Source organism: Oreochromis niloticus, linkage group LG22 (assembly GCF_001858045.2).
Source record: "Oreochromis niloticus isolate F11D_XX linkage group LG22, O_niloticus_UMD_NMBU, whole genome shotgun sequence".
Taxonomy (NCBI): domain Eukaryota; kingdom Metazoa; phylum Chordata; class Actinopteri; order Cichliformes; family Cichlidae; genus Oreochromis; species Oreochromis niloticus.
This window is the reverse complement of record NC_031985.2, coordinates 1272257-1298964: the sequence shown is the minus strand read 5'-3', so window position 1 is coordinate 1298964 and position 26708 is coordinate 1272257. Positions and strand designations below refer to the sequence as shown.

General features: G+C 45.4%; 2 protein-coding genes across 7 annotated transcripts; both read right to left on the bottom strand.

Annotated features, from left to right (window-relative positions):
• Nucleotides 1-470: 470 nt before the first annotated feature.
• LOC100707403 (phosphatidylinositol 4-kinase beta) lies at nucleotides 471-26466 on the bottom strand. Its single transcript, XM_005461962.3, has 14 exons — nucleotides 26167-26466; nucleotides 20847-21309; nucleotides 20198-20652; nucleotides 19704-20096; nucleotides 14797-15024; nucleotides 14470-14718; nucleotides 14275-14381; nucleotides 13263-13367; nucleotides 13067-13190; nucleotides 12840-12953; nucleotides 12608-12759; nucleotides 6751-6883; nucleotides 5094-5214; nucleotides 471-4835 (listed from the first exon to the last, which is right to left on the bottom strand). Exons 2-14 carry the CDS (start codon nucleotides 21292-21294, stop codon nucleotides 4654-4656), a joined length of 2811 nt encoding a protein of 936 aa, XP_005462019.1. The 5' UTR covers nucleotides 21295-21309; nucleotides 26167-26466; the 3' UTR covers nucleotides 471-4653.
• On the bottom strand, nucleotides 6890-9630 carry LOC112843438 (adhesive plaque matrix protein). 6 transcript variants are annotated; one of them, XM_025902086.1, is made up of 4 exons: nucleotides 8855-9630; nucleotides 8435-8718; nucleotides 8151-8246; nucleotides 6890-8118 (listed from the first exon to the last, which is right to left on the bottom strand). In XM_025902086.1, the coding sequence occupies exons 1-4, from the start codon at nucleotides 9621-9623 to the stop codon at nucleotides 7285-7287; spliced, it is 1983 nt and encodes a 660-aa protein (XP_025757871.1). In that variant the 5' UTR covers nucleotides 9624-9630; the 3' UTR covers nucleotides 6890-7284. The 6 variants fall into 6 exon arrangements, with proteins under 6 accessions (XP_025757871.1, XP_025757872.1, XP_025757869.1 ...); XM_025902087.1 differs by having other exon boundaries at nucleotides 6890-7574; nucleotides 7627-8474; nucleotides 8855-8938; nucleotides 9043-9630; XM_025902084.1 differs by having other exon boundaries at nucleotides 6890-7574; nucleotides 7627-8718.
• Nucleotides 26467-26708: the final 242 nt, after the last annotated feature.

The window sequence follows — 26708 nt, the reverse complement described above, 5'->3', positions numbered from 1 at the left end:
TCATATTTTAAATTACTTTATAGGAGAGAAACCAGAATGCAGACAAACATTGTTATGGACGCCTGTGACCATAGAAAAATCTGAATTGTGACTTTATTTTTGTTTTTTTTCTTGCTTTAAAGAGAAGAATCTTTCAGATCAGGGGTGTCCAACTCCAGGCCTCGAGGGCCGGTGTCCTGCAGGGTTTAGATCTCACCCTGGGTCAGCACACCTGAATCACATGATTGGTTCATTACCAGGCCTCTGGAGAACTCAGACATGTTGAGGTCATTTAAATTAGCTGTGTTGGATCAAGGACGCATCTAAAACCTGCAGGATACCGGCCCTCCAGCGCATATATTTATGTTCGTAAATATAAAATATGAGATGCCAAATTTCAGATTTGACTTTCTTTAAAGTTAATTATGCACCAGTTAGAAAAGTGATTTAAAACCAGTATCTTACAGACTGAGAAAGCACACAGCTGCAGGTCAGAAGCAGGTTTCAGGTTTATTGAATAAGTTGCCATGCAGTTAGTCAGGACGTGACAGATGGACTCTACATGATGAGAAACAGGAACACACCTCCAGTCGTCAGCTGGATCTTAATGGTTCAACACATTAATGCTCGTTGCTGCAGAGACACAGACTTACATTCTGAATGTGGTCGGAGGCGAGGAGCAGCTGCAGGAGAGGGTCAATAACGTTTAAGTGCCAAATCACCAGGAGTACACACAAAGTCAACCTCATGATTCAGTGGGTTCATGGACCCCACTGCTCTCATTTATTTACACTAATCTTCATATAAAAGTGCCTTTTCCACACAATCCGACTTTCTTTAGCCCCGCGGTATGATTTCAGGTAAATGAATTGTTGATCTGGCGCGTCCTCCTCACCCTGAAGTTTCCTCCCGTCTCCTGAGATGATGCTGTTTGTGAATTACCTCAGAAATCACTCAAAGTGTTTTCATATAATTTTTCTTCACACAGTGAAAAGTATCGTTGACCGTGACGTTAGCGTTGTTAGCATTTCCCATAGAAATTCCTCAAAAAACCAAACACTAACATGGCTGCTGTATGAGTCAGTGTTTTAGTAAAATATTAACAACAAAGAATCCTTACAAACGACAGAAACGTTTCATAAATGCACTTTTTCACATTGACTGTGTTCAGAGCTGATGAAAGAAAGGCAATGAGGATGTTCAGTGGCAGGGACGAGTTTCAACAAACCATTTTCCCCGCTAGTCTCCAAACTGCAACTCTAACGCCATCATTTGACTCGACTTAACAGGCGTCTCCACCTTTTCAAACAGAACTATGACTTTTTACTTTAAATTTGTAAAAAAAAAAAAAAAAAAAAAAAAAAAAAAGAGCTCTGTAATGCTTCCACCCCGAGACGAGACTTGAATTGTAAATAAATGCAGATGAGTGAGGAGTACTGGAGTGTTGAAACTTGTCCCTGGAGCCGTCAAACCGAGGATATAAAAAGCACTTCTGAGGTCCGAAAGTCCCTCCTGTTGCATTGATAAGTTTGTACCTTCTGTACGTCTCAAGGCATCGATTTTTCTCACGGGAAACAAACTCAGTTCGTGTACAGATTCACAAATAATGAACGACAAAGAATGCAAAGAGCGTTTGCTAATCTGGTAAACTTTAGACACAGCTGCGCGTAAAATAGCAGGCTAGTTAGCAGACGGTAACGTGACGCTGCGTTGACAACAACAGAACTGTGCTTGTCCTTTTATAGTGGTCAGGAAACTACTACAAACACTGGCTTTATTCCAGCAAGACCCAGTTCACTGTCCGCCGGCTCAGCTTTCCCCTTTTCACAGTTAAACATTCATTAATAAACGAGAATAAAAAAAAAAAAAAAAAAAAAAAAACAGAAAATAAAACTGTAATAATGGCCGAGTGTCAGGTGACCAGATTTTAGCCTCAACCTGATGTTAGCTGATTACTATTAGTGTGGAATAATGAATCAAATTTGAAAGAACTTGTGTCTTGCTAACAGCTAATAATCAAGTGCGTCTGAGAGTAAAATTACATTTTAATCATTTTGGAGGAAACTGCGACAGTATAACACGTTCTTTCACTAAAATTAGCTCCAGCTATGTAATCAATTAGCTGCTCATCTCTACAAATGTAAAGTTTTATTAGTTTACCGTTTAGCTAGCAGTAAAAAATGCTTTGTTTGATTTCAGTCATAATTGGAACTGCAGCTCAAAATGCAGCCAGCCTCCAGTGAACTGCTGCTGCTGTTAAACAGCGGGGAAAGTTACTATTTACAGAAATGACAACTGTTAGCTAGCAAACGCTATCCTAATTGTTCTCATTTAGTACGTTAGGTAGAGATGTATACTGTATAAATACACAGGAAGCCATTTCTATGTGTAAGACGCTGAAATAAAGCCAGTGTTCCAGCTTTAGAGCCGACATCAGCAGCAGCACTAAAGCTAAAACTGCTAGCTTTCGCTCAACACCGAGAACACGTCTGTGAGAAAAACTTCACTAAAAACATTCACGTGTTCAGGAAACTGATCGTCAGTCTCGCAGAACCCATGCTCAGTGTGCACAGAACTGCCTCTTCTGACTGGCCAGCATTAACCACAGGAATGTATATTGGGGCCAATCAGAGAGGAACACTGCTGAGCTCTTAGTACGTAAATACAGACTCACATAACAATAACGCGTTTAGTCCAAAGTGATAATAATAAGTATCATAATTCTCCTGATAAGAACCCTTTTGGCTCAGAATGGCCACTTACTGTACACTTAGATTATCACTGTATAATTTCTAGCATGTGCACCGAGTTGACAGAAACACACGAACAACAAAATTTCAATAACTTTTCTTCAGAAATTGAAATCGGACCTAAAAAGATGTTGTAACAAACATTAAAATAAAAAATGAAAGTAAATATTTTTTTCACCAGACACTCGTCACATTGATAAAGGTTTAGTATTTTCTTACACTAACAAGACAAAACTATTTTATAAAAACTCTCAAAGGCAACTTACTGTGTTTTTTGTGCTGATGTTAGCTGGTCAAACGTTTAAACGGAAAGTACAGTTCATAAGAAGGTGCTGCCCCTCTACAGACTACTGCAAGTCAGCCAATCAGAAGAAAGTAGGTTTATAGAGAGACAGCAACTAAAATAGCGAGTTTGTTATCTTGTTACAAAACGTACTTATTTTAGAGAGGAATAAATAAAAAAGTAACTTGACAAAGGTTTTAGCCAAGACACTGTCAGGTTAATTGCTAACAAACTGCAATGAGGAAAAAAATCAATGTAAAAAGTTTATAATAAACGTATACTCTCTGCTGCTAGTAGTTTAGTGGTTATTAGCTAGTCAGAGAGCATAAACTACAAAGTATACTACAGCAGTGAAAGAGTAATGTTATTAGAAAATGAGGACAGGACTCATTTGTTTCTTTGATTAGCCTTAGCTAGGTATTAATTTAGTTAGCTAGTACAGGTACATTAGCTTAAAAATACATCTCCCCTAGTAATTAAAAAATAATAATATAGTTTATTATAGTAATGGCCATATTTCTAATAAATATTCTGGACTTTGCTCGTCCACAGTCTGTGAGTAATTCTCCGTTAGCATGGCTAGCATGACAGTGACTCTGTTAAAAACCAAACAGCTAAATAGATATTTGGGAAAGAAAAATGAGATAAAGTGGTAAAGATAACAGTTTAGGAAAAAAGGGAAATACAATGAAATAAAACAGAAAACTGGAAATGAGCAGCAGTGGTCACTGGCTCAGGCTAATGGACATTCAGGTCAAAAAAATTTGAGTTTGCCCAAACCTCTACGCGCTTACAGTTGCTAAAAATGGCGGGAAAAGGCTGACAATGAGCTGTGAGAAATGTCTGGTGAAAACAAGAATGCTGCTGGAAGATGAAACGATAATCTGTAAAGGAGCGTGGATATGTCAGCCTTTCTGTGAGCGTACCGAGAATGCTGAGTTTACGTTGTGCTTTTTCCTTGTAGCCATTCGGATTCGGAGAGCAAACTCCTTCGATCTCTGCTGGTGTTCACGTCCACTCGGATTTCATTTAAACGTCAAGAGAAGGTTCGTGCCGACCCAGTCAGAGGCGTCCTTGGGCTCACCCTTGAGTTTCTGAGGATTTCCCCTCCATTTAAACTACGACAAGTTGGGAGGAAAAAGAGGGAGCCTTCTGGAAACTCAGACATACGATTACGAGACTTTTATCTTTGGAAAAGGAGCTTCTGTAATTACAGGATGTTTGCTGGAAAGAAAAAAACGCCTTAGGCGTTTTCCTGTCAACAGACGTGGAATCGGAAACATTGAGCTGTTTTTAGCTGAAGGATGGGTGAAGTAGTGGTGGTTGTGTCTGTAAACGCTCTGCTGCTGGGCAGTTTAGTAGTGATTATGGGCCGGTTAATAAAGTCGACAGCAGTGACGAGTTCACTCGTTTTCGTGTGACAAGCAGCAGTAAGTCGAATCTGCCATCCTGTCGCTTCGATTTGCTGCAGATGTAAATCCATAAACGATGTGATGAAGTGGTTTCCGTCTCTATCGAGTCTTCCAGCAGCCCCTTCGACCCCGATGACGGTGACGAGGCAGTTCCGTTGAATCCAATCAGGCGGTGGCGCAGCGAAACGTCTGCCGGCTCCCGCCACCGCCGTCGCTCAATCCAGACGGGTCACATGATGCCGTTGGTGACATACTGGAAGGAGTCGTAGAGTTTGGTGGTGATGGAGCGCACGGACCCGTCCACGAGCTGGTCCACCAGCAGCTGCAGCTGCTCCTCCGTCAGAGACATGTGGAAACGGTCCTTCAGCCCGCGGATGGTGCTCGAGCCGTGGAAGCACGGCAGGTGGGAACCTGTGGGGTTAAAATAAGAGCGCACAACAACTTTGTTAACAGCTGACTGGCAAACACATCCTTAAACCCACACCGGTCAATTCGTGCACTCTGGACCTCCAACCCGGTCACCGACAGCGCTACGATGTGACGCACTGCGTCTTGCACAAACTCAAACATGAGGTTCTGCGACTCGTACTGACAGCTGTAAATACTGGGTTAGGGTTAGACCGCGCGACTATGGCGTTTTCAGCTGTAAGAAAGGCACACTGGCGTTACCTTGCTGCATGATCTCCACGATCTGCAGCACCTTCTCCATGTGTTTCCTGGCTGCAATCAGACCCTGGAGCATCAGCATCTTGTAGTAGTTGAACATATCTCCGTTCAGCCCGCCCATCACCTGAAACACAGCAAACACCGGGCATCAGGACAGCCGCATGTAAAACTCCACAGGAAGCTTTCCTCCCCCCCAAAAAAAAAGCTTCTGTCATCAGGAGCCATGACATTCATCCAAATCAAAACTAAACCTCTGCAGCACCCGGCTGAGAAACCACGACCAAGCCCGCTGTGACCGGCGGTGCTGAGGGCTCAATGCTAAACTGAAACGGACATGTGGGATCTCCTGGTCCTGGTGCTGACAGCTGTCGGACACCAGAAAGGATCCTCAGCAACTCTGACGCTCCAAAAACAAAATGAAGGATTCATCTACAGGTCAGCAGAGAGTCGGCTTTGAATTAGGGCTGCCACAAACGATTATTTTGATAGTTGACTAGTCACCGATTATTTTTGCGATTAGTCGACTAATCAGATCAGGCATCCATTGGACGTAAAACGTGCAGCTTATTTCACCAGCATGCGTCTGCTCTTATATAACTATCATTAGCTTACAGCTTTAAGTGTTTAAGGTATGTGTTAACCAAAAATAAAGACAAGATGATAGTTTATTAAATTTTAATGACATTTGCAGATTGTTTCGGTGGAGTTTAATAAACTCAGCCGTCTGCTCCTTGCTATCTAAAATATAACAGGACACCGGAGTATATTCTCGAGCATCTCACACTTCTGATAATCAGCTGTCTGCTTGACGTTTATTGGGCTGTATAAAAACTATAACTTTAATCTCAGCCAAACCGATTTACTCAGGAACAAATAAAATACTAAAAAAAAGCCAAACAATAACATTTTAAGTTATCTAAGTGACTTATATATCATGTTTAACCTGAGTAGTGAAAGACGGCGGTGGGTTTGAAAACGATTTGCCGGGAGTCCGGTGTTCTCACCGGCTCTAGTTAGCCTTGCCCCCGGCTAGCTATCGAGCTGGTGGGTAACAGACGTCTCCGAAAACGTCGGAGCGCTTTTGAAAATATGTGGTGTCTTGATAAACTGAGCAGATATTTGAGGTTTACACAGCTACATTCTCGCCTGAAAATATGTTAAACGTTTATTTTGTGACCAAGAAAGAATAATAAGAGTAATATTAAAACTAACTAGCAGCCGCCATTGTTGAAAACTGAGCAGGGCCGCGCGATGAATTCTGGGACACAGCTTCTTCTTCTTCTGGGTTTAACGGCAGCTGGCATCCTTGTACATGCAGTGCTGCCATCTTCTGTTTCAGTCCGTTATTACACTCTTAAATCCTACTACTTATTCCTGCGTCTTTGGGATCTTACAAACCTTCAAACGACGTGTCGACTATTAAATTAGTCGTCGACGATTTTAATAGTCGACGTAATTGTGACTAGTCGACTAATCGTGGCAGCCCTACTTTGAATGGCTAAAAATCCCGTCCAGACACGCAGGGCAGCCCTCCGTCTGCACGCTGGTCTCTGCACAGTGACGGGTAAATATCAGGAGACTGCACCTGAGCCTGGATCTGTGATCAACCTCCGCCCAGGATCATTTCCTTCCAACACATCCTCAGGCTGTTTTTACTCACGTCCACGAACTCCGAGGTCAGCTTGAAGGCGGATGTCTCGAAGCCGAGGTTGCGAGGAGAGCTGGAGAGAATGAAGCCAAAGTCGATGTGGATGATGTGGCCCTCGGAGTCCAGCAGGATGTTCCCGTTGTGCCTGCGGGGATCAGAGCAGGTGTTATGGAAGGACTCGCACCGACAGTGCAGCCATCATCAAGAATTCATACATGCTGCAGAGCTGAGCAAGGAAATTCTTACCTTCTCTACACAAATGAAAATGAAATATATAACTAAAGTCACATTTTTGTGAGTGGTCAGAAAGTAGAGTCTGCAGGATGTCAACGTGGATGTACAGGTGGCTGTAGTGTGTGCTGTGGGGGGGTGGGGCTGCCCTCTTTAGGACTCCGTTGTTATAAGGCATCCCCTCCGGTGATGGGAAAGCAATCACACACGTGGACCGTGACTCTGTAATGACACGCTGTAGAGCCTGCTGTCCTGCCCTGGGTGTTGCAGTTCCCATAACACATGATGGAGTTGTCAGGATGTTCTCCACCATCATCAAGAGGTGCACGACCGGCAACACATGACATGTGACGTGATGCATGCATAGGTGGATGTATAGCTGTAAAGATGGATGTATAGATGGATGTATAGGCAAATGTATAGCTGTACAGATGGATGTAAAGCTGTACAGATGGATGTATAGCTGTATAGGCGGATGTATAGCTGTATAGGTGGATGTATAGGCGGATGTAAAGCTGTATAGGTGGATGTATAGGCGGATGTAAAGCTGTATAGGTGGATGTATAGGCGGATGTAAAGCTGTATAGGTGGATGTATAGGTGGATGTAAAGCTGTATAGGTGGATGTATAGGTGGATGTATAGCTGTATAGGTTGATGTAAAGCTGTATAGGTGGATGTATAGGTGGATGTAAAGCTGTATAGGTGGATGTATAGGTGGATGTATAGCTGTATAGGTGGATGTAAAGCTGTATAGGTGGATGTATAGGTGGATGTAAAGCTGTATAGATGGATGTATAGGTGGATGTATAGCTGTATAGCTGGATGTATAGGTGGATGTATAGCTGTATAGCTGGCTGTATAGCTGGATGTATAGCTGGCTGTATAGCTGGATGTAAAACTGTATAGCTGGATGTATAGGTGGATGTAAAACTGTATAGCTGGATGTATAGGTGGATGTATAGCTGTATAGATGGATGTATAGGTGGATGTATAGCTGTATAGGTGGATGTAAAGCTGGCTGTATAGCTGGCTGTATAGCTGGATGTAAAACTGTATAGCTGGATGTATAGCTGTATAGATGGATGTATAGGTGGATGTATAGCTGTATAGGTGGATGTAAAGCTGTATAGCTGGATGTATAGGTGGATGTAAAGCTGTATAGATGGATGTATAGATGGATGTAAAGCTGTATAGATGGATGTATAGATGGATGTAAAGCTGTATAGCTGGATGTATAGGTGGATCTAAAGCTGTATAGATGGATGTATAGATGGATGTATAGCTGTATAGGTGGATGTAAAGCTGTATAGCTGGATGTATAGGTGGATGTAAAGCTGTATAGATGGATGTAAAGCTGTATAGCTGGATGTATAGATGGATGTAAAGCTGTATAGCTGGATGTATAGGTGGATGTATAGCTGTATAGATGGATGTATAGGTGGATGTATAGCTGTATAGATGGATGTATAGCTGTATAGGTGGATGTAAAGCTGTATAGCTGGATGTATAGGTGGATGTAAAGCTGTATAGATGGATGTAAAGCTGTATAGCTGGATGTATAGATGGATGTAAAGCTGTATAGCTGGATGTATAGGTGGATGTATAGCTGTATAGATGGATGTATAGGTGGATGTAAAGCTGTATAGCTGGATGTATAGGTGGATGTATAGCTGTATAGGTGGATGTATAGGTGGATGTATAGGTGGATGTATAGCTGTATAGGTGGATGTAAAGCTGTATAGCTGGATGTAAAGCTGTATAGCTGGATGTATAGGTGGATGTAAAGCTGTATAGATGGATGTAAAGCTGTATAGATGGATGTATAGGTGGATGTAAAGCTGTATAGCTGGATGTATAGGTGGATGTAAAGCTGTATAGATGGATGTATAGGTGGATGTAAAGCTGTATAGATGGATGTAAAGCTGTATAGATGGATGTATAGATGGATGTAAAGCTGTATAGCTGGATGTATAGCTGTATAGATGGATGTATAGGTGGATGTATAGCTGTATAGATGGATGTATAGATGGATGTATAGCTGTATAGGTGGATGTAAAGCTGTATAGCTGGATGTATAGGTGGATGTATAGCTGTATAGATGGATGTATAGATGGATGTATAGCTGTATAGGTGGATGTAAAGCTGTATAGCTGGATGTATAGGTGGATGTAAAGCTGTATAGCTGGATGTATAGGTGGATGTAAAGCTGTATAGATGGATGTATAGGTGGATGTAAAGCTGTATAGATGGATGTATAGGTGGATGTAAAGCTGTATAGATGGATGTAAAGCTGTATAGATGGATGTATAGATGGATGTAAAGCTGTATAGCTGGATGTATAGCTGTATAGATGGATGTATAGGTGGATGTATAGCTGTATAGATGGATGTATAGATGGATGTATAGCTGTATAGGTGGATGTAAAGCTGTATAGCTGGATGTATAGGTGGATGTAAAGCTGTATAGATGGATGTAAAGCTGTATAGATGGATGTATAGATGGATGTAAAGCTGTATAGCTGGATGTATAGGTGGATGTATAGCTGTATAGATGGATGTAAAGCTGTATAGTTGGATGTATAGCTGTATAGATGGATGTATAGCTGTATACAGTGGCTTGCAAAAGTATTCGGCCCCCTTGAACTTTTCCACATTTTGTCACATTACAGCCACAAACATGAATCAGTTTTATTGGAATTCCAGGTGAAAGACCAATACAAAGTGGTGTACACGTGAGAAGTGGAACGAAAATCATACATGATTCCAAACATTTTTTACAAATAAATAACTGCAAAGTGGGGTGTGCATAATTATTCAGCCCCCTTTGGTCTGAGTGCAGTCAGTTGCCCATAGACATTGCCTGATGAGTGCTAATGACTAAACAGAGTGCACCTGTGTGTAATCTAATGTCAGTACAAATACAGCTGCTCTGTGACGGCCTCAGAGGTTGTCTAAGAGAATATTGGGAGCAACAACAGCATGAAGTCCAAAGAACACACCAGACAGGTCAGGGATAAAGTTATTGAGTTATTTAAAGCAGGCTTAGGCTACAAAAAGATTTCCCAAGCCTTGAACATCCCACGGAGCACTGTTCAAGCCATCATTCAGAAATGGAAGGAGTATGGCACAACTGTAAACCTACCAAGACAAGGCCGTCCACCTAAACTCACAGGCCGAACAAGGAGAGCGCTGATCAGAAATGCAGCCAAGAGGCCCATGGTGACTCTGGACGAGCTGCAGAGATCTACAGCTCAGGTGGGGGAATCTGTCCATAGGACAACTATTAGTCGTGCACTGCACAAAGTTGGCCTTTATGGAAGAGTGGCAAGAAGAAAGCCATTGTTAACAGAAAACCATAAGAAGTCCTGTTTGCAGTTTGCCACAAGCCATGTGGGGGCACAGCAAACATGTGGAAGAAGGTGCTCTGGTCAGATGAGACCAAAATGCAAAACGCTATGTGTGGCGGAAAACTAACACTGCACATCACTCTGAACACACCATCCCCACTGTCAAATATGGTGGTGGCAGCATCATGCTCTGGGGGTGCTTCTCTTCAGCAGGGACAGGGAAGCTGGTCAGAGTTGATGGGAAGATGGATGGAGCCAAATACAGGGCAATCTTGGAAGAAAACCTCTTGGAGTCTGCAAAAGACTTGAGACTGGGGCGGAGGTTCACCTTCCAGCAGGACAACGACCCTAAACATAAAGCCAGGGCAACAATGGAATGGTTGAAAACAAAACATATCCATGTGTTAGAATGGCCCAGTCAAAGTCCAGATCTAAATCCAATCGAGAATCTGTGGCAAGATCTGAAAACTGCTGTTCACAAACGCTGTCCATCTAGTCCAGGGGTCTGCAACCTTTTACACCCAAAGAGCCATTTGGACCCGGTTACCACGCAAAAGAAAACACTGGGAGCCGCAAATACTTTTTGACATCTAAAATGAAGATAACACTGTATATATTGTTTTTTATCTTTATGCTTTGTGTGAACAACTAAGGTGTGCTGCTTATGAAATCCATGAAGTGCTACAGAGAAAATTAAATTATATTTATGTAATCAACACATTTTGAACTCTTAAAGAAATATAACAAAAGCAAAGACACCAACCTGAACTAAAATGATCCATGTAGCAAACAAAAACTGTTCTTAGCCGCCACCCTTATATCGCCTTTGGGCTGTTGGAGCCTTGACCTGACTCTTAAAAAAAATAATTGGAAAAAAGCTCTATGCTGCTGAAAAATGAAAAATAGATATTTGCAAAATTCTGCCTAAATATGTATTTTACCTGGTTAATGCGTGCGGCGGGGCGTGGTTTGCAGCGCCGCTGCAGGGGAGGCGGACGCACCTGAGCAACACCCGCAATCACGCCTCGCTGCCTTTACGTCTGCGCCATCTGTGCTGTTGTGTTGTTGGTGGTGCATGTCCGGCTGTGAGCTGAAAAGCTACAGCCGGCTGTATGCGTACAGCAACCGTGTGTGAAAAGTGGTCAATAAAGAGATGCTCAAAAGCATGCTCATGGAAACATCGTCGGGTCTGCCGTGATTTGTTTACAATGGGACTTCTGGTCCTGAACCTCTGCGCACAGAGTCCGCAAATCGGGGCTATACGAAGTCAGTTTACGCAGGACTGTAAGCTGTCATCTGTGAGGCGTGAGCGGTGTTTGTTTTTAACATAGTTCACGGTGGAGAACAGCTGCTGACATAATGTGGATCCGAAGATCCATAATTGGCCTACCTGGGGTTGAAAGTCTCGATAAATGCACGGCGTTTCGGCGGGTATACCGGCTTCCGCGAGTGTGACTCTTATTTTGAGCAATGAAAAAAATAATAGAATATAATTTTATTTTTATATTTCAATATCACAATAATCTTCCAATTTAGAACTACGAGTTAAAAAGAACTAACATAAATAAAATACACTTCAGCTAAATACTTCTAATTTATTTGCCCAAACCAGGCGGAGCCGCAGGTTGCCGACCCCTGGTCTAATCTGACTGAGCTGGAGCTGTTTTGCAAAGAAGAATGGGCAAGGATTTCAGTCTGTAGATGTGCAAAGCTGGTAGAGACATACCCTAAAAGACTGGCAGCTGTAATTGCAGCAAAAGGTGGTTCTACCAAATATTCACTCAGGGGGCTGAATAATTACGCACACCCCACTTTGCAGTTATTTATTTGTAAAAAATGTTTGGAATCATGTATGATTTTCGTTCCACTTCTCACGTGTACACCACTTTGTATTTGTCTTTCACCTGGAATTCCAATAACATTGATTCGTGTTTGTGGCTGTAATGTGACAAAATGTGGAAAAGTTCAAGGGGGCCGAATACTTTTGCAAGCCACTGTAGATGGATGTATAGGTGGATGTATAGGTGGAAGAATCGCTCCATGTTGGTTGGTGTTAAGGGTGTTAAAGCAAGCGTGGAGCTCTTTCAGCTCATCTGGTAGTGCACTGTCGCTGACTGTCACACTTTTTTGCAGAATTTAATGGGGCAATATTCTCAGTGCATGTGCTGAGGTTGCTAGTAATAACTGACGTAAACTCCGACGAATCTACAGACCCGTCCTCACTCGCGGCAGCAGTCTTAACCTCAGCAGCTGGGATAACACTCACTGTTTAACTTTTATGAATTTCTCACCTGTCTTTGACCTGCAGCAGGTAGCAGATGAGGCTGTAGCCGGCGCAGCTCTGCACGAAGTTCCTCTGAGCGGTGAGGAAGGCCTCGGTGGTGAAGCTGCCGTGTTCCTGCAGGAAGTAGTCAAGCAGCGACAGCTGACTCTGCTTCCTCACCTGGAGGACACACACACACGAAAACTGCGTTTCAGTCTCACAGACAAAGAAAACTAACTATCCCAGAATCCATTGCGTACCTGGTGCAGGGAGACTGCGTTGAGGACGGGCTCGATCATTCCGCTGTCTGAAGACATGACGAGGATCTTGTAGGGTTTGATCCACAGAGGAACGCGCTCCTGCTGCCAGATGGACTGACCAAGGAAGCAGACTTGGTTTCAACATGGAAGCAGTTTAACCACGCGGGAAACTGCATCTGTATCTACAGCTGTACTGTTCTGTGCATGTGTCTGTACTGCGTCTGTACCTGCAGCTGTCTGAGGACCTGATAGGCCAGCAGCTCCTGTCTCAGGTCGTCCCCACACTTCACGATGACCGACAGCAGCCTCCAGTTGTGCAGGTGGCCGTACGGAGACGCCTCTCGGATCCGCCTGAACACAAACAGCGTTAGCGCGAGGAAGACGTTGTGTTGTGTGTTCACCTGCTCGGCTTCACAAACCCACCTAACTTTCTCCTCCCAGGGCTCTTTGAGGGCGACGGCCGACGGGTCCTCAGGGTCCCTCCTGAATGCGGTGGGAGTGTGAGCAAGGTTCTCCGACAGACGCCGTCTGAAAAACAAACACCAGGTCGGAGCGTCACGGCAGAACGCATGGCTGAAGATCGAAGCTTCACAGGACTGCTGAGGCCATTTCATCCTCAGAAAGAATAGTTCCTTGCGACAGATGATCATGAACGTGCTGCTCTTCAGAGATCTACACTCCCGGACAGTGACAACAACTCATCATAATCACATCTGCACACCAGGTGATGCTGGTGTCCTATCAATATGGCAACTACAAATAAAGCTTCTATGGGGAAACTAATAACTAACAAAAAGGTCCAGTCTATGTAAGCAGCGAGGAGAACAGTCTCCTCCAGATCAGAACACTGGCGGGGTTTCTCAAGGTTTCATTTTTGGCCCTTTATTGTTTTAATTTACTTTAAAGACAACTTCAGATCACATTTTGTTGCTGGTAGTTCTTTTGGAATGCAGCTCAATATTCCTGTGGAGCTCCTTTATAGCTTTAATTTACTGAAACTACAAACACATAATTGTGTGTGGAGGGGTGTGGTCTGTGGCTCAGCTTCTAGGGAGGGGTGGTGCACTGGGTTCAGCGGGGGAGGCTGGCCAACGCAGCTGGAGATCATCATCACCTTCCTGTTTGAGAAGCATGCCAAGGCCTAGAGGGGGGAGGAGCTGAGAGCATAAAGCTGCAAGTGAGCCGGCATCAACAACAGTGAGACCACGGCCGCCAACAACCTGGAAACGCTAAATTGTAAACATGAAGGGTGACCCATGAAGTGCCGACATGCACGTTGGCGTCGTGCTGGGCAGAACCAACACTAGCTTGTGTTACACCTAGCTTACCGTGGGTAACACGGTGTAATATTTCATTTGAACTGCCTTGAAACAGCACTGGTGCGTCCACATTTCTGCTTCTAACCGCCACCTGTGGAGGGCGACCCGGTATTTACCTGATGTCTCCGGCGGCGATGAACACCGGCTCTTTGCTCTCCAGACTCGTGATGCTGTCGACTGAAAACTGACTGATGTTGTCGCTGCTGCTGGTCTGAGCCTCCATCTGCAACACACATGCTTGTTACTGTGCTTCGGGAGGACACAGAGTACACAGGGTTTACTGCAGGCAGTACAGCGATGCTTTCACATACCTCCACCTGCAGCTGCCCAATATCATCGGTGGCCCACGCCTCGTCGTCGTTGTCATAGTTTGGGACGGTGGAGAAACTTCCCGTTCTGTGTTCCGATGTCATACCACTGCTGCCATTAGCTGCGGTGCTACAGTCCAGGTTCTCTGCAGAGCGGGCCGAGCGTATCCGCGTCTCTGGGATGCGAACGGGAACGGCAGACGTCTCGAAGCTGGCGCAGTCCAACACCTCCACGTAGATGATGTATGGAGCCTAAAGGAGAAGGAGCAGCAGTCAGAGGACATTGGACAGATGTTCTCTGGCACATGTGGCGGGTACACCGGAGGTCACCTTGTCCTTGGAGTTTAGGACCACAGCCTGCGTGTGGGGGACCCTGCAGACGTGGTGCTGGTGCTCAGCGGTGGGCAGCCACACTCGGGCCGGCAGCTTGTGGTTGAGCAGCGACAGCTCGGAGATCAGACGCTGGGTCTTCTGCTCTTTGGTGGGCAGCGTGGCAAGACGCTTCCCGATGCACAGTAGAGACTTGATGAACTCCCTCTGAGGACGGAGACGCTCGGGCTGCAGACACACGAAACACCCACAGAGTCATCGTTTCTAACCACCACACACACACACACACACACGTTCCCTGAGGCTCCGCCCACATAGCCATGTGAGTGACGGACTCATTGGTAGCACGAATGGGCCGTTTAAATCATTTCGTGGTTTTCTCTTTATGATGATTGTGACGGAGGTGTGGTCCCTGGCTCAGCTGCAGGGAAGGGGCGGTGCCAGGGAGGCTGGAGGGACATGATTGGACTGATGAGGTTTTCCCTTTTTCAGTGATGTCAGAGAGCAGAGAGAAGCGTGCAGCTGACGTGGGCGCTGAGCCAGAAAAGGGTTACTGTGTGAAGAATAAAGCGAACGCCATGTGTCGGGTTACAACGACGGTCAGCTGACTGTAGGTCAGTGAGGAGTGAGACCGTTAAAACCAGGATGTCAAAGGTCAGAGAAGGCAAAGTGCCATCAAACTGTCACAGAGAGAAGCGTGTACTCATTCAAGTTGAGCTTGATTTTAAACACGTTCAAACGTCGACGCCCCCGATGATACCAGCCCCTCCACGCAGTTTCATAGGTCACTTACTGACGACACATCGGTGTGGGAGTTGAATCTTCAGCCCTGCTGAGAACCACGCAGGCAGGGGACAGACCAATCACACGCAAAGACAGACTGGGACCATACCATTATGTGAAAGGAGGAAGGGGGGTAGGCGTTGGGAGATGGCGAGTGTAGTGGTACCTCCCAGGTGCACCGAGGGACGGGGAGTTGGGAAAAGGTGAAGAAATGAGTGAAGACTATGAAATTAGCAGCTAATAAAGTGATTTTATTTTCAGCCATTTTTCACAGCGGAGGACAAAAGGTTTCAAACCTCGTGTTTTCTCCCGTGTAGCAGTGAAGCCATAAAAACAAGGCTTTTATGAAAACACTGAACACAAATTGCTTCCTTAGAAAAGGCTGAAGTTCAGTATCCAAAGTGTGTTTGAATGGCAGAGATACAGACGTGTGCATGCAGCACCGAGTTCAGCGTCTGAGCGAGGCGTGCTGACAGAGTGGTGTCACAGTTTAAGTGTGATGATGCTGCATTAAATGATGAATATTTAAAAGGAGCTGGTGCTCGTTTTCTCTCTGACTGTAAACAGACACTCCTCCTCCTCTGCACCCGTGAGGAGGAGTCAGGTTTCTCCGCCTCACTTTGAGTTTCTGCTCGTTTTTCTGGAGTTTCCATCAGACTGATGAAGAGCTCTGCTGCTCTTCCTCTCTCAGTGAAAGGGGTCAACCCCCCAGACTGAAACGTACAGGTGACATCACTCACAAAGGATCAGCTGGGAACTCTGATCTGTAGATGAAGGCTGAGACTTTCTCACTACAGCTTGAATCAGAGCGATGAAGTGCTGCAGCTATCAGTTATTTTAGGCATCGATCGATTATCCCATTCATTAATCATTAATGAGCAATAATCAATATTCTCTCTAAAATGCAAACCAATGTTTTAAAGTTTACCTGCAAACAACATCTGTAAAAACCACTAAACATTTTCTTAAATGCAAAACTATAAAATCCCATAAACTGAGGCATAAACGTGTACTTTCACTGCGTGAGTTTGGGTCGCTGTCGTCATCACTGCGGAGGCTGTTTGGGGCTTAACGTGGCCACTCTGCGCTCATACGCTGCTACTAAATGCATTTCTATTGCAGATATGTTTTCAGTCGCAAACGTGGGTGAAACATTTCCATGGTGACTGGCAGGCTACAAAGCCTTGCACTGAACGAAGCGTTGAAGCAAAGGACTGATGAATCATCGCAACTCTAATGTACACGTCCGCCTCGTCACCAGCTTCACGGCAGTCTGCTCGCTCCCATCGACACCGAAAACGTGAACACGGGTCAAATCTGTGAGGGGAGGGCCTCCACAGAGGAGGAGCTGCATGACCAGGTGAGTCAGCTGTTCAAACAGACACCAAAGGAAACCAATCAGAAGCCTCAGAGGTGCCTCTGATATTAAATCAGAGTAAATGTTTTTTGTGTGTAAAGCTGCACCTGACGACTCTCGCTGTGATTCACCGCATTTATTCCCCTGACTGTACACAAAGGTTTTCATTTCACCTTTATGTAAGCTTCTGTGTTCAGGAACACGTCAACACCTTCACTCTGATTGGTTCAAATGTGACGCTGATTCAGTTTAAGTCAGAGAATTATACAGGATTAATACAGAAAAACAGTTTGGCGACAGTGGGAAGGAAAAACTCCCTTTTAACAGGAAGAAACCTCCGACAGAACCAGGCTCAGGGAGGGGCGGGGCCATCTGCCATGAGAGAAGGAAGACAGGACAAAGACTTGCTGTGGAAGAGAGCCAGAGATTAAATGCAGAGAAGTCTATTAACACATAGGCTGTATCCCAATTCAGGGTCTGCAGCCTCAAAGGCTGCATTTTAAGGCCGATTACGTCACAGTGACGCGCCAAAGGCTGTCCCAATTCAAAGGCTGCTCGAAATGCGGCCCTCAAATGCGTCCTTCATTTCCCTGAATTTTAAGGATGTGGCGGTGTAGACTTCGTGGCCCAACATATCCCACAATTCATAGCGCGGCAGTCGGTGTGGATAATTTTGCCGCAGACGGCAGAAGCGGAGCGGCCGAAGAGCAAACTGTGAAAAGTAAGTACTGAATATGATGTCACTTATTTATGTGCAAATGTTTAATAATGAAGAACATTAAAACATGACTGTTGGCCACATGTCGGCAAAGTTATGTGACATTAGTGATGTTTGTACTAACTTGGTTTTAAAGCCTTTACTTTAAAATATACGTCGTTCAATCTTACAGAGAATGTGATGATTTCATGGATATTTAAAGTCAGCACTGAGAGAAATTTAGTAATGCCAACATTTTAAAAGAACAATATTTGTCTCTTATATATAATACAGTTAAATATACAGTGTCAAAGGAACCTGTCTTTGAGTGAAGATTTAAGGTGACAGGAAATATAAATAAATGCAGCCTGAATCTTTACTGAAGCTCAGTATTTGAAACAGAGTTCATTCACTGCTGTAATAACTAATAATGATTGAAATAATAACTATAATATTGGCCATATTATATTTACATTACCACAGTGAGATGACTTTAGTCTCATGAACAACATTAGCTAATTATTATTTACTAACTAATCTTAAAATGACTGTTCAGTACAGAAATGAAGTCCAACTATCATGTTTTACAGTCCTGTGGTCTCAGCCTCAGATAGTTATCAAATCAAAGCTCATGTACAAACAAATGAACAAAATATGTTCTCCTTCATTTCTGTCAAACAAAGCTGTATGAAACGTTTCCAGCTGTTAGTATGGTTATGGTTGCTAGGCAACCTGGGCAGCGTGACGGAGGCTAGACCGTCCCATTTCACAAGCCTCACACTTCCAGCCTTAGCGGTCTTTGAGTACGCGGCCCTTGTGGACCGTTAAGGCTGCAGACCCTGAATTGGGATACAGCCATAGTGAGTGAAGAAGAAACCCCCAGTGCATCATGGGAATCCCCGGCAGCCTACACCTATTTCAGCATAACTAAGGGAGGATTCAGGGTCACCTGGTCCAGCCCTAACTATATGCTTTAGCAAAAAGGAAAGTTTGAAGCCTAATCTTGAAAGTAGAGATAGTGTCTGTCTCCTGAATCCAAACTGGAAGCTGGTTCCACAGAAGAGGGGCCTGTGAAGAGGACTCTCCATTTACATGCACAAATTGGAGTCTATTAGATAGATATGATACAAACCACTGCAGTGCAGTACCTGTAATACCTACAGCATGTTCTAATCGCTCTAATAGGATATTATGGTCGACAGTATCGAACGCTGCACTGAGGTCTAGCAGGACAAGCACAGAGATGAGTCCACTGTCAGAGGCCATAAGAAGATCATTTGTAACCTTCACTAAAGCTGTTTCTGTGCTGTGATGAGCTCTGAAACCTGACTGAAACTCTTCAAATAAGCCATTCCTCTGCAGATGATCTGTTAGCTGTTTGACAACTACTCTTTCAAGGATGTTTGATATGAAAGGATTTCTTTGTGTTTAAATTGTTTTGGGGGTTTGTTGCTGGTTTTTGGTTTGTTTTTTGTCTGTTTGGGAGCTGACACAGTCTCAATGGAGATGGGTTTTTGGGGGGGTAGCAGGAGGAGAGAAGCTGCAGAGAGGCGTGTAAGACTGCAACTCTGCTTCCTGGTCCCAACTCTGGATAGTCATATTTTGGGGGGTTTAATAAATTGGTCCATATTTCTAGAAATGAGAGCTGCTCCATCCAAAGTGGGATGGATGCCGTCTCTCCTAACAAGACCAGGTTTCCTCCAGAAGGTTTGCCAATTATCTATGAAGCCACGTCAGCAGCAGATCACATGGCTTACGTGTTGTGTGATTGTAGTAGTACTGGGGTCGGTAACCTTTGACTCTAGAGCAGGGGTGTCCAACTCCAGGCCTCGAGGGCCGGTGTCCTGCAGATTTTAGATGTGTCCTTGATCCAACACAGCTGATTCAAATGGCTAAATGACCTCCTCAACATGAAGTTCTCCAGAGGTCTGGTAATGAACTAATCATGTGATTCAGGTGTGCTGACCCAGGGTGCGATCTAAAACCTGCAGGACACCGGCCCCTGGAGGCCTGGAGCTGCCCACCCCTGCTCTAGAGGAACGGCACCACCTAAGAGAATCTCTGGCTCACCTCTTCATGGACCGCCTCCACTTTTGGGTTACTGCCAGTCCGTCGGAGACCAGCACCGGGTCCATTGCTCGCCATGGTGGCGTCCGACTTGGATCTCTGGTGGGTCCTCCTGGAGGGGGAAACAAACACCTCAGCTTGTCCCTGTCCAGGGCCAAACATGGAAGAGGCCTCAGCTTTGCTGCCATCGTGTCTGTGATGGCGATGGCGGCGGTGAGACGGCGAGGATGCGGGGCTGTCAGATGGGGCAGGGTTGAGCTCGTCGGACAAGATGAGCTTCCGGAGTTTGGTTCCTCTGGAGTGGCGCTGGGTGGAGATATGCATGTCGGAGGAGTAGGCACCGAGCAGCCAGGCAGAGAGCAGCGAGAAGGTGATGCTGGCGCTGCAGCGGTGGATCTGACGGACACAAACACCTGCGTGAGAAGGCGTTTGTTCTCTAGCTAACGTTAGCTGAGCTAGCTTAAACTTAGGGACTCAGCAGGTGTGTGAGGACTCACCAGGTACGGTCGGATGGCGTCGCCCACCTCAGTGTCCATGTGCACGTACATGTTGAGCAGCTGCGGCAGGTAGAAATCGACCTCGCTGTCCGGAAAGCTGAAGAGGCGGTTCCCGATGTACGCCTGCACACCCGGCTCCTTTGACTTGTACAGGTAGGAGATCGCCATGGAGACGTCAAACAGCTTGGACTCGAATAGGCGCAGCAGCCATGACTGCTTTGATGACGACGGCGGCGAGAAAGATTCTGGCCGAGCCGAAGGACGCGGGTCAGGCTGGGATGGCGTGTCGGCGTCTTCCTCATCTTCCTCTTTGATGGAGCCGGCGTCTGGGCTGATGAGCTGGGTCACGGCGCCGCGCTCTGCCACATCTGCCGGGTGCTGCCGCTGATCATCCTGCAGCTTGACTTTAAGGAGCACTTCCTGGCACGCCTTCAGCGCCACCTCCGGGTCGATGACTGGAACAGCAGAACAGAGAAATCGATAAAGATCAAACCTAGCGGAGGATCTAGAGGTGTAGCTTTTGAAAACCCTGAACAGCGAGTTGCTGCGATGGCGATACTGTGGCCCCACCCACACCTCACTCCATATTCATCCTAAGCAGTGAATATTTTGGACAGTTCATTGGAAAACCATTTCCTCTCCTTGTTACCTTGTTCGACACCTAGGTCCATCTCCATGGCGTCCTCTGAGATGACGTCCAGCGGAGGACTTGGTCCTCGCGGGTCGCCGCCACCGCTCGACGTGCCTCCGCTGCCGATGCCCTCGCTGGCGCTGCTGCTACCGAGGCTGCAGGTGCTGCCGATGCTCCCGCTAGGGGAGGAGCTGCGGGGGCTGGCGCTGGGAGAGGAGGCCTGATCCCCGTGAGTGGGCAGAGGCAGCTGCAGCTGAGGGCGAGCGTGACGGTGATGATGATGGTGATGCTGAGTGAGGAAGTCTGAGGAACTCTCAGAGCAGGAGGAGGAGGAAGAGGAGGCGCTGGAGGGGGAGGAGGGGCAAGAGAAGGTGGTAGGAGAGGAGGATGAGGTGGGGGGAGGGGGTTGTGCAGAGTGGGAAAGGCGGAGCGAGCGCAGAGCCGGGGACCCTTCGGCATCGGCCATTTTGGAAGAGGAGTCCTACAGAGAGACAGAGAGAGCGCGAGTCGCATGACACACCTGAGAGGATTCAAGGTCCCCCTACCTGTTTACCCCCCCAACACACACACACACACAGATCAGCGAGGATGAGGTCACATGACTCCTCCTAGTTTCAGCTTGTCATACTTCCTGTTTTACAGGGAACATGCGACAAGTCCGTTGCAAACAGGTGGTGCAGGCTTCAGAAACCCGCAGCTATGTCCATCTTTTAAATACAGTGTGTGTGACATCTTTACAGCATCACATCGACCAATCAGAGGCTCAGACACGTCTGAAAGGCCTACACTCTGAACATCTGGATACCTGGCACACCGAATACCTTGACCTGAAACAAACTGTTTTAGCTCCGCCCCCTGCGAGACAGCTTACTCCTGGGCTGACGGGGCTTGCACCCATTTCTATGACATCACAGAGGTCCAAAGGTGGAAAACATTCCAGAAACTGAGTTCCAGGTGAGTCTGACAGTGGGAGTGTCCAGTGAACACTGGTTGCTGATTAGTTCTTCATGAAGGTGGTTACTCTTCAACACTAGCAGTGGTGTGTCCAGCGGGGTGGCCTAGGGGACCACCCCCCCCAACCAGACTGGCCACCCCAGGTGCCACCCCGAAGCTAAAACAATAAAATTCAATGAAATATCAAATGTACAATTATGTTTTCACAGTGAAGCTCAGATATCCGAGCGTAAGTGAATGCAGCATCGGCTTCTGCACTATGAGCATCATGTTAGCAAAGGTAGGAGAGCCAAGCACGAAAGACGGCACCGCAGAAAACAATTCTTCGGTGACAGATTAACAGGTTAACATAGCTGGACTGGCCATCGGGCATACCGGGCATTTGCCCGGTGGGCGGATGACTTCTTTATTTATTTATTTTGTAACGGCATGAACAATGAGAGGTGGTGGATGCGCCAGATGCTGGCCGATGTGTAAAAATAACTCAGTTGTTTGGTGGTGGCTGTGGCGGAGCTTACACAGAGGCCAGCAGGTGGATGAGGGAAGGGTAGGCAGGAGGAGCAGAGACCCGAGGCGGCTGCTGGTCCAAGTGTCAGGTGAACTGAACTTCAGGTAAGAAGTTATGACCTGCAGTCTGTCTGGGTCAGATATAAACCAAGTTTAGGTGGAGTTTATTTTCGTTGTGCTGACTTTTTACAGTCAGTTACAATAACTTGTACTGCGTACTAGCTAGCATGACGGAGTTTCTATACAGCTGGGTGGGTGCTGTGATGTTACTGATAGTGAACTTTATTTTATTCATAAGGTTAATTATTAGAGTTGCCAACCGTCCCGTAAAAAACGGAATCGTCCCGCATTCAGAGAAAATATTACGCGTTTCGTATTGAGGTGAGAAGAGACGCAGTTTGTCCCGGACTTTAACTATAATGAAAAAAAAGACACAAAGCTGGAGTTATTCTGTCTTTGCTGCACAGCTGCCTCTTCTCCTCTCATTCTCTCCCCCCTCCCTCTCCTGTTCCTACTTCAATCATGAAACTGATCAATGATCAGCTGATCAGCTTTTCTCTCTTGTTTATTTATCGCCCACTTTGCGCCAGAAAGAGGAAACCACCGGATGTCACGCTAAACAACAGCAGCACGTTTAAGCTTGATCAGCTGTTGTTAGAATTTATTTAATATTAATTTCTAGTATCAGCTGATGTTTGCTGGAGCCACAGCTGTAAAGCTGCTGGTCATGATGTCGGTTTGGATATGTGGTGAGAGGGAAACATGCAGATGAAACCAGGAGATGTCCTTACTGAATCATCAGAGCTGAACAGGTGATGGAGAAACAGGTTTACCTTTTAGGTGACATGAATGAGTTGAAGGGAAGTTATGAACTGTTTCTGAGAGACAAATAACACCAGGATCCTTTTCTAAGTAGCTGACAGCTGGTAACTGTGCAGGGGCGGGTCTAGCAAAGTTATGCCAGGGGGCCAGGTAGGGCATTAACAGGGAAAGGGGGGCACAAAGAAATACTTTTCTTTCTTATTCTCATTTAAAATGTCTAGCTGTTATTAAATAATTATCTGAATCTTGCGAATAAAGTTTTTATCTGATGTAAAATTGATAGAAATCATACATATACCAACAAGACGGTGTACATCACTGTCACAACAGCGTTCGTTTTCATTCAAAGGCTTTATGGCTTTAATACCTGGTGGGCCGGTCTCTGGTCAAAATGCCCAATTTTTTTGTCCCAGTCCAGCCCTGCAGGTTAATACTGGCAGTAAGGCTGCCACGATTAGTCGACTAGTCACGATTACGTCGACTATCAAAATCGTCGACGGCTGATTTAATAGTCGACGCGTCGTTTGAAGCTTTGTAAGATCACAAAAGACGCAGGAATAAGTAGTAGGATTTAAGAGTGTAATGACGGACTGAAACAGAAGATGGCAGCACTGCATGTACAAGGATGCCAGCTGCCGTTAAACTCAGAAGAAGAAGAAGAAGCAGTGTCCCAGAATTCATAGCGCGGCCCTGCTCAGTTTTCAACAATGGCGGCAGCTAGTTAGTTTTAATATTACTCTTATTATTTTTTTCTGGGTCACAAAATAAACGTTTAACATATTTTCAGGCGAGAATGTAGCTGTGTAAACCTCAAATATCTGCTCAGTTTATCAAGACACCGCATATTTTCAAAAGCGCTCCGACGTTTTCGGAGACGTCTGTTACCCACTAGCTCGATAGCTACCCGGGGTCAAGGCTCACTAGAGCCCGTGAGAGCACCGGACTCCCTGCAAATCGTTTTCAAACCCACCGCCGTCTTTCGCTACTCAGGTTAAACATATATAAGTCACTTAGATAACGTAAAAATGTTATTGTTTGGCCTTTTTTTTAGTATTTTATTTGTTCCTGAGTAAATCGGTTTGGCTGAGATTAAAGTTATAGTTTATACACGGCTAAATAAACGTCAAGCAGACAACTGATTATCAGAAGTGTGAGATGTTCGAGAATATACTCCGGTGTCCCGTTATATTTTAGATAGCAAAGAGTTTATTAAACTTCACCGAAACAATCTGCAAATCTCATTAAATTTAATAAACTATCATCTTGTCTTTATTTTTAGTTAGCACATACCCTAAACACTTAAAGCTGTAAGCTAATGATAGTTATATAAGAGCAGATGCATGCTGGTGCGATAAGCTGTACGTTTTACGTCCAATGGATGCATGATCTGATTAGTCGACTAATCGCAAAAATAATCGGTGACTAGTCGACTATCAAAATAATCGTTTGTGGCAGCCCTAACTGGCAGTGTCACCATGCCAGCTGACTGTATTTCATCATCAGCCAGTGTTGTTCTTTATACATCAGTATTACCAAAGTTTATCATAAGGCAGCATAGAAAGTATTTACTTGCTTTCAGGTTTCATTCAAATGTTAGTCTTTTCAGTTGTTTCCCCACTTTTTCCTGTTTCAAAATCAAACACCAGTTTGTAAGAAGATTATCTTCTTTTTTTAATAGGCAGGTAAAGTTTTGCATTGGCTAATTTGCCAACTGTATGTTAAAAATGTTCGTATTTTAATATTCAAAAATGTTTTTGCCCAAAACATATGTGCACTATATGTCAGTAAAAATACTATGCAAATATTGCTGTCCTTGAATGCTGAATAAACACTGACAAAGCACTGATTGTATCTCTTGTACATTATCAGCGCAGTATCTAAAAACTTTGCACCGTAGTGGTTAAAATCTCATTCTAATAAGAGTTAAAAGTGCATTCGGTTATTAGGTTTATAGGGTTATTGAATTATGGTTAACGGTTGGTAGAATTTTTTTTAACATTATCTGCCAATTACATCTGCCACCCTTCTCCAAATCTGTGCCCCTACCTGGCCCCCCCCAACAAAAATTTTCTAGACATGCCACTGAACACTAGAACCACCAGGCAGATCAACCCTTTAAATATCCTGTAACACTGTTCAATCTTGGGGGGTGGCCAGTGCCCCCCTTGGGGACGCACCTGTACAGGGGACTTTAGTTAGATCAAAGATGCTTTAAATCATTAGTTATTATTACTGACTGGCTCTCTTCACCATGCCCCGCCCCTTTCTTTGTATTAATGCAGGGCTTTTCCTTAGTGTGTAAAGCACCTCGACACAAACTGTTGTGATTTAAACTGAATTGAAAACAGATGTGATTCTGGGCCGGAGCAGAGCGGGTCAAAGCGAGGAGTGACCGAACGCGTGGCCCACTGTGTGGGTTGCTGGCTGTGCGGAGCAGCGTGGGACTAAACAGAGTGTGGAGACTAAACGGAGCACGTGAAGAGTGAAAGGAGAGCAGAGCTGAGGAGGTGAAGCTGTAGGAATCATGTTTGTCAGCCAGCAGTCAGGTTCATTTTTACATGTAGGCGATCAGCTGCTCAGTCTGTCTTACACTCACGCACATTACTTTGTTCTTCTATTAGATGTGTTGGTTGTTCTTATCCGTCGTTTATTACTTTATGTGCATTTTTTTAATTTCCCTGTATTGAAGTGATCTCAGTCACTGATGAAAGCCCTGAGGGGTACTGCTACTCGGTGCTGTGGCCTGTACTCACAGTACTGCATGTCACGGGTACTTAAATAAGACCCTGTTACTGTTGACACGTCACGCACGCTCTCGGCGCACATTAAAGACTCGGTTTGGTTCGGATCGATTAATCGGGCCTCTGATGCAGAACTCAAACTGTGAAGAAGAGGAGGAGGAGGGCCGCTCCCTCCTGATGAAAACAAACCGGAGGAAGCAGCTTAAGCCCAGAGTTTAACCCGGGCCTGCCGAACCTACTAACAGCTAACAGCTAACCCGAACAATAACAGAGAGGCCGAGACGGAAAAACGAACCGAGGACAGCAGCACCTACCCGGGTACCGAGGCGCTTTCAGCCCCCTTTAAAACTCCGACAATCGGCCTTCAGTCTGCTCCGCCCCGGGCTGTCCCGGTACTGTCCGGTTCTTTGATCCGGGTCCCGGTGCCACGCTTAGTCCAGGATTTCAGAGTCGGTCCATCTGCTCTGGGTTTGTGGCCTGGCTCGGCTCGGCTCGGCTCGGCTTGCTTTAAAACTGCGGTGACGCAACATCCGTAAAGACAGCAGCCGTACGTAACAATCGGAGCTTCCGGTGGTCTTTACACAATAAAAGCACATAGAGGGAAAAAATAAAACCCAGCTGAAGACATCCGGGCCACTGACAGTAGGAAAACATGACGGACGGTGGGGGGGTGGAACGGCGGGGGGGCGGGGCGCATGGGTGTTTTTTTGTTTGTTTTTTTGTTTTTTTGAAGGAAACTCGTAGCTTTGCCAACATTACATGAATTAAATTATATTTTAACACTGGATTTAGCAACACAGAAACCTTAACTCAAAGCACCACATTATCATAAGCATCTCTGAGGGGACGACTCGAA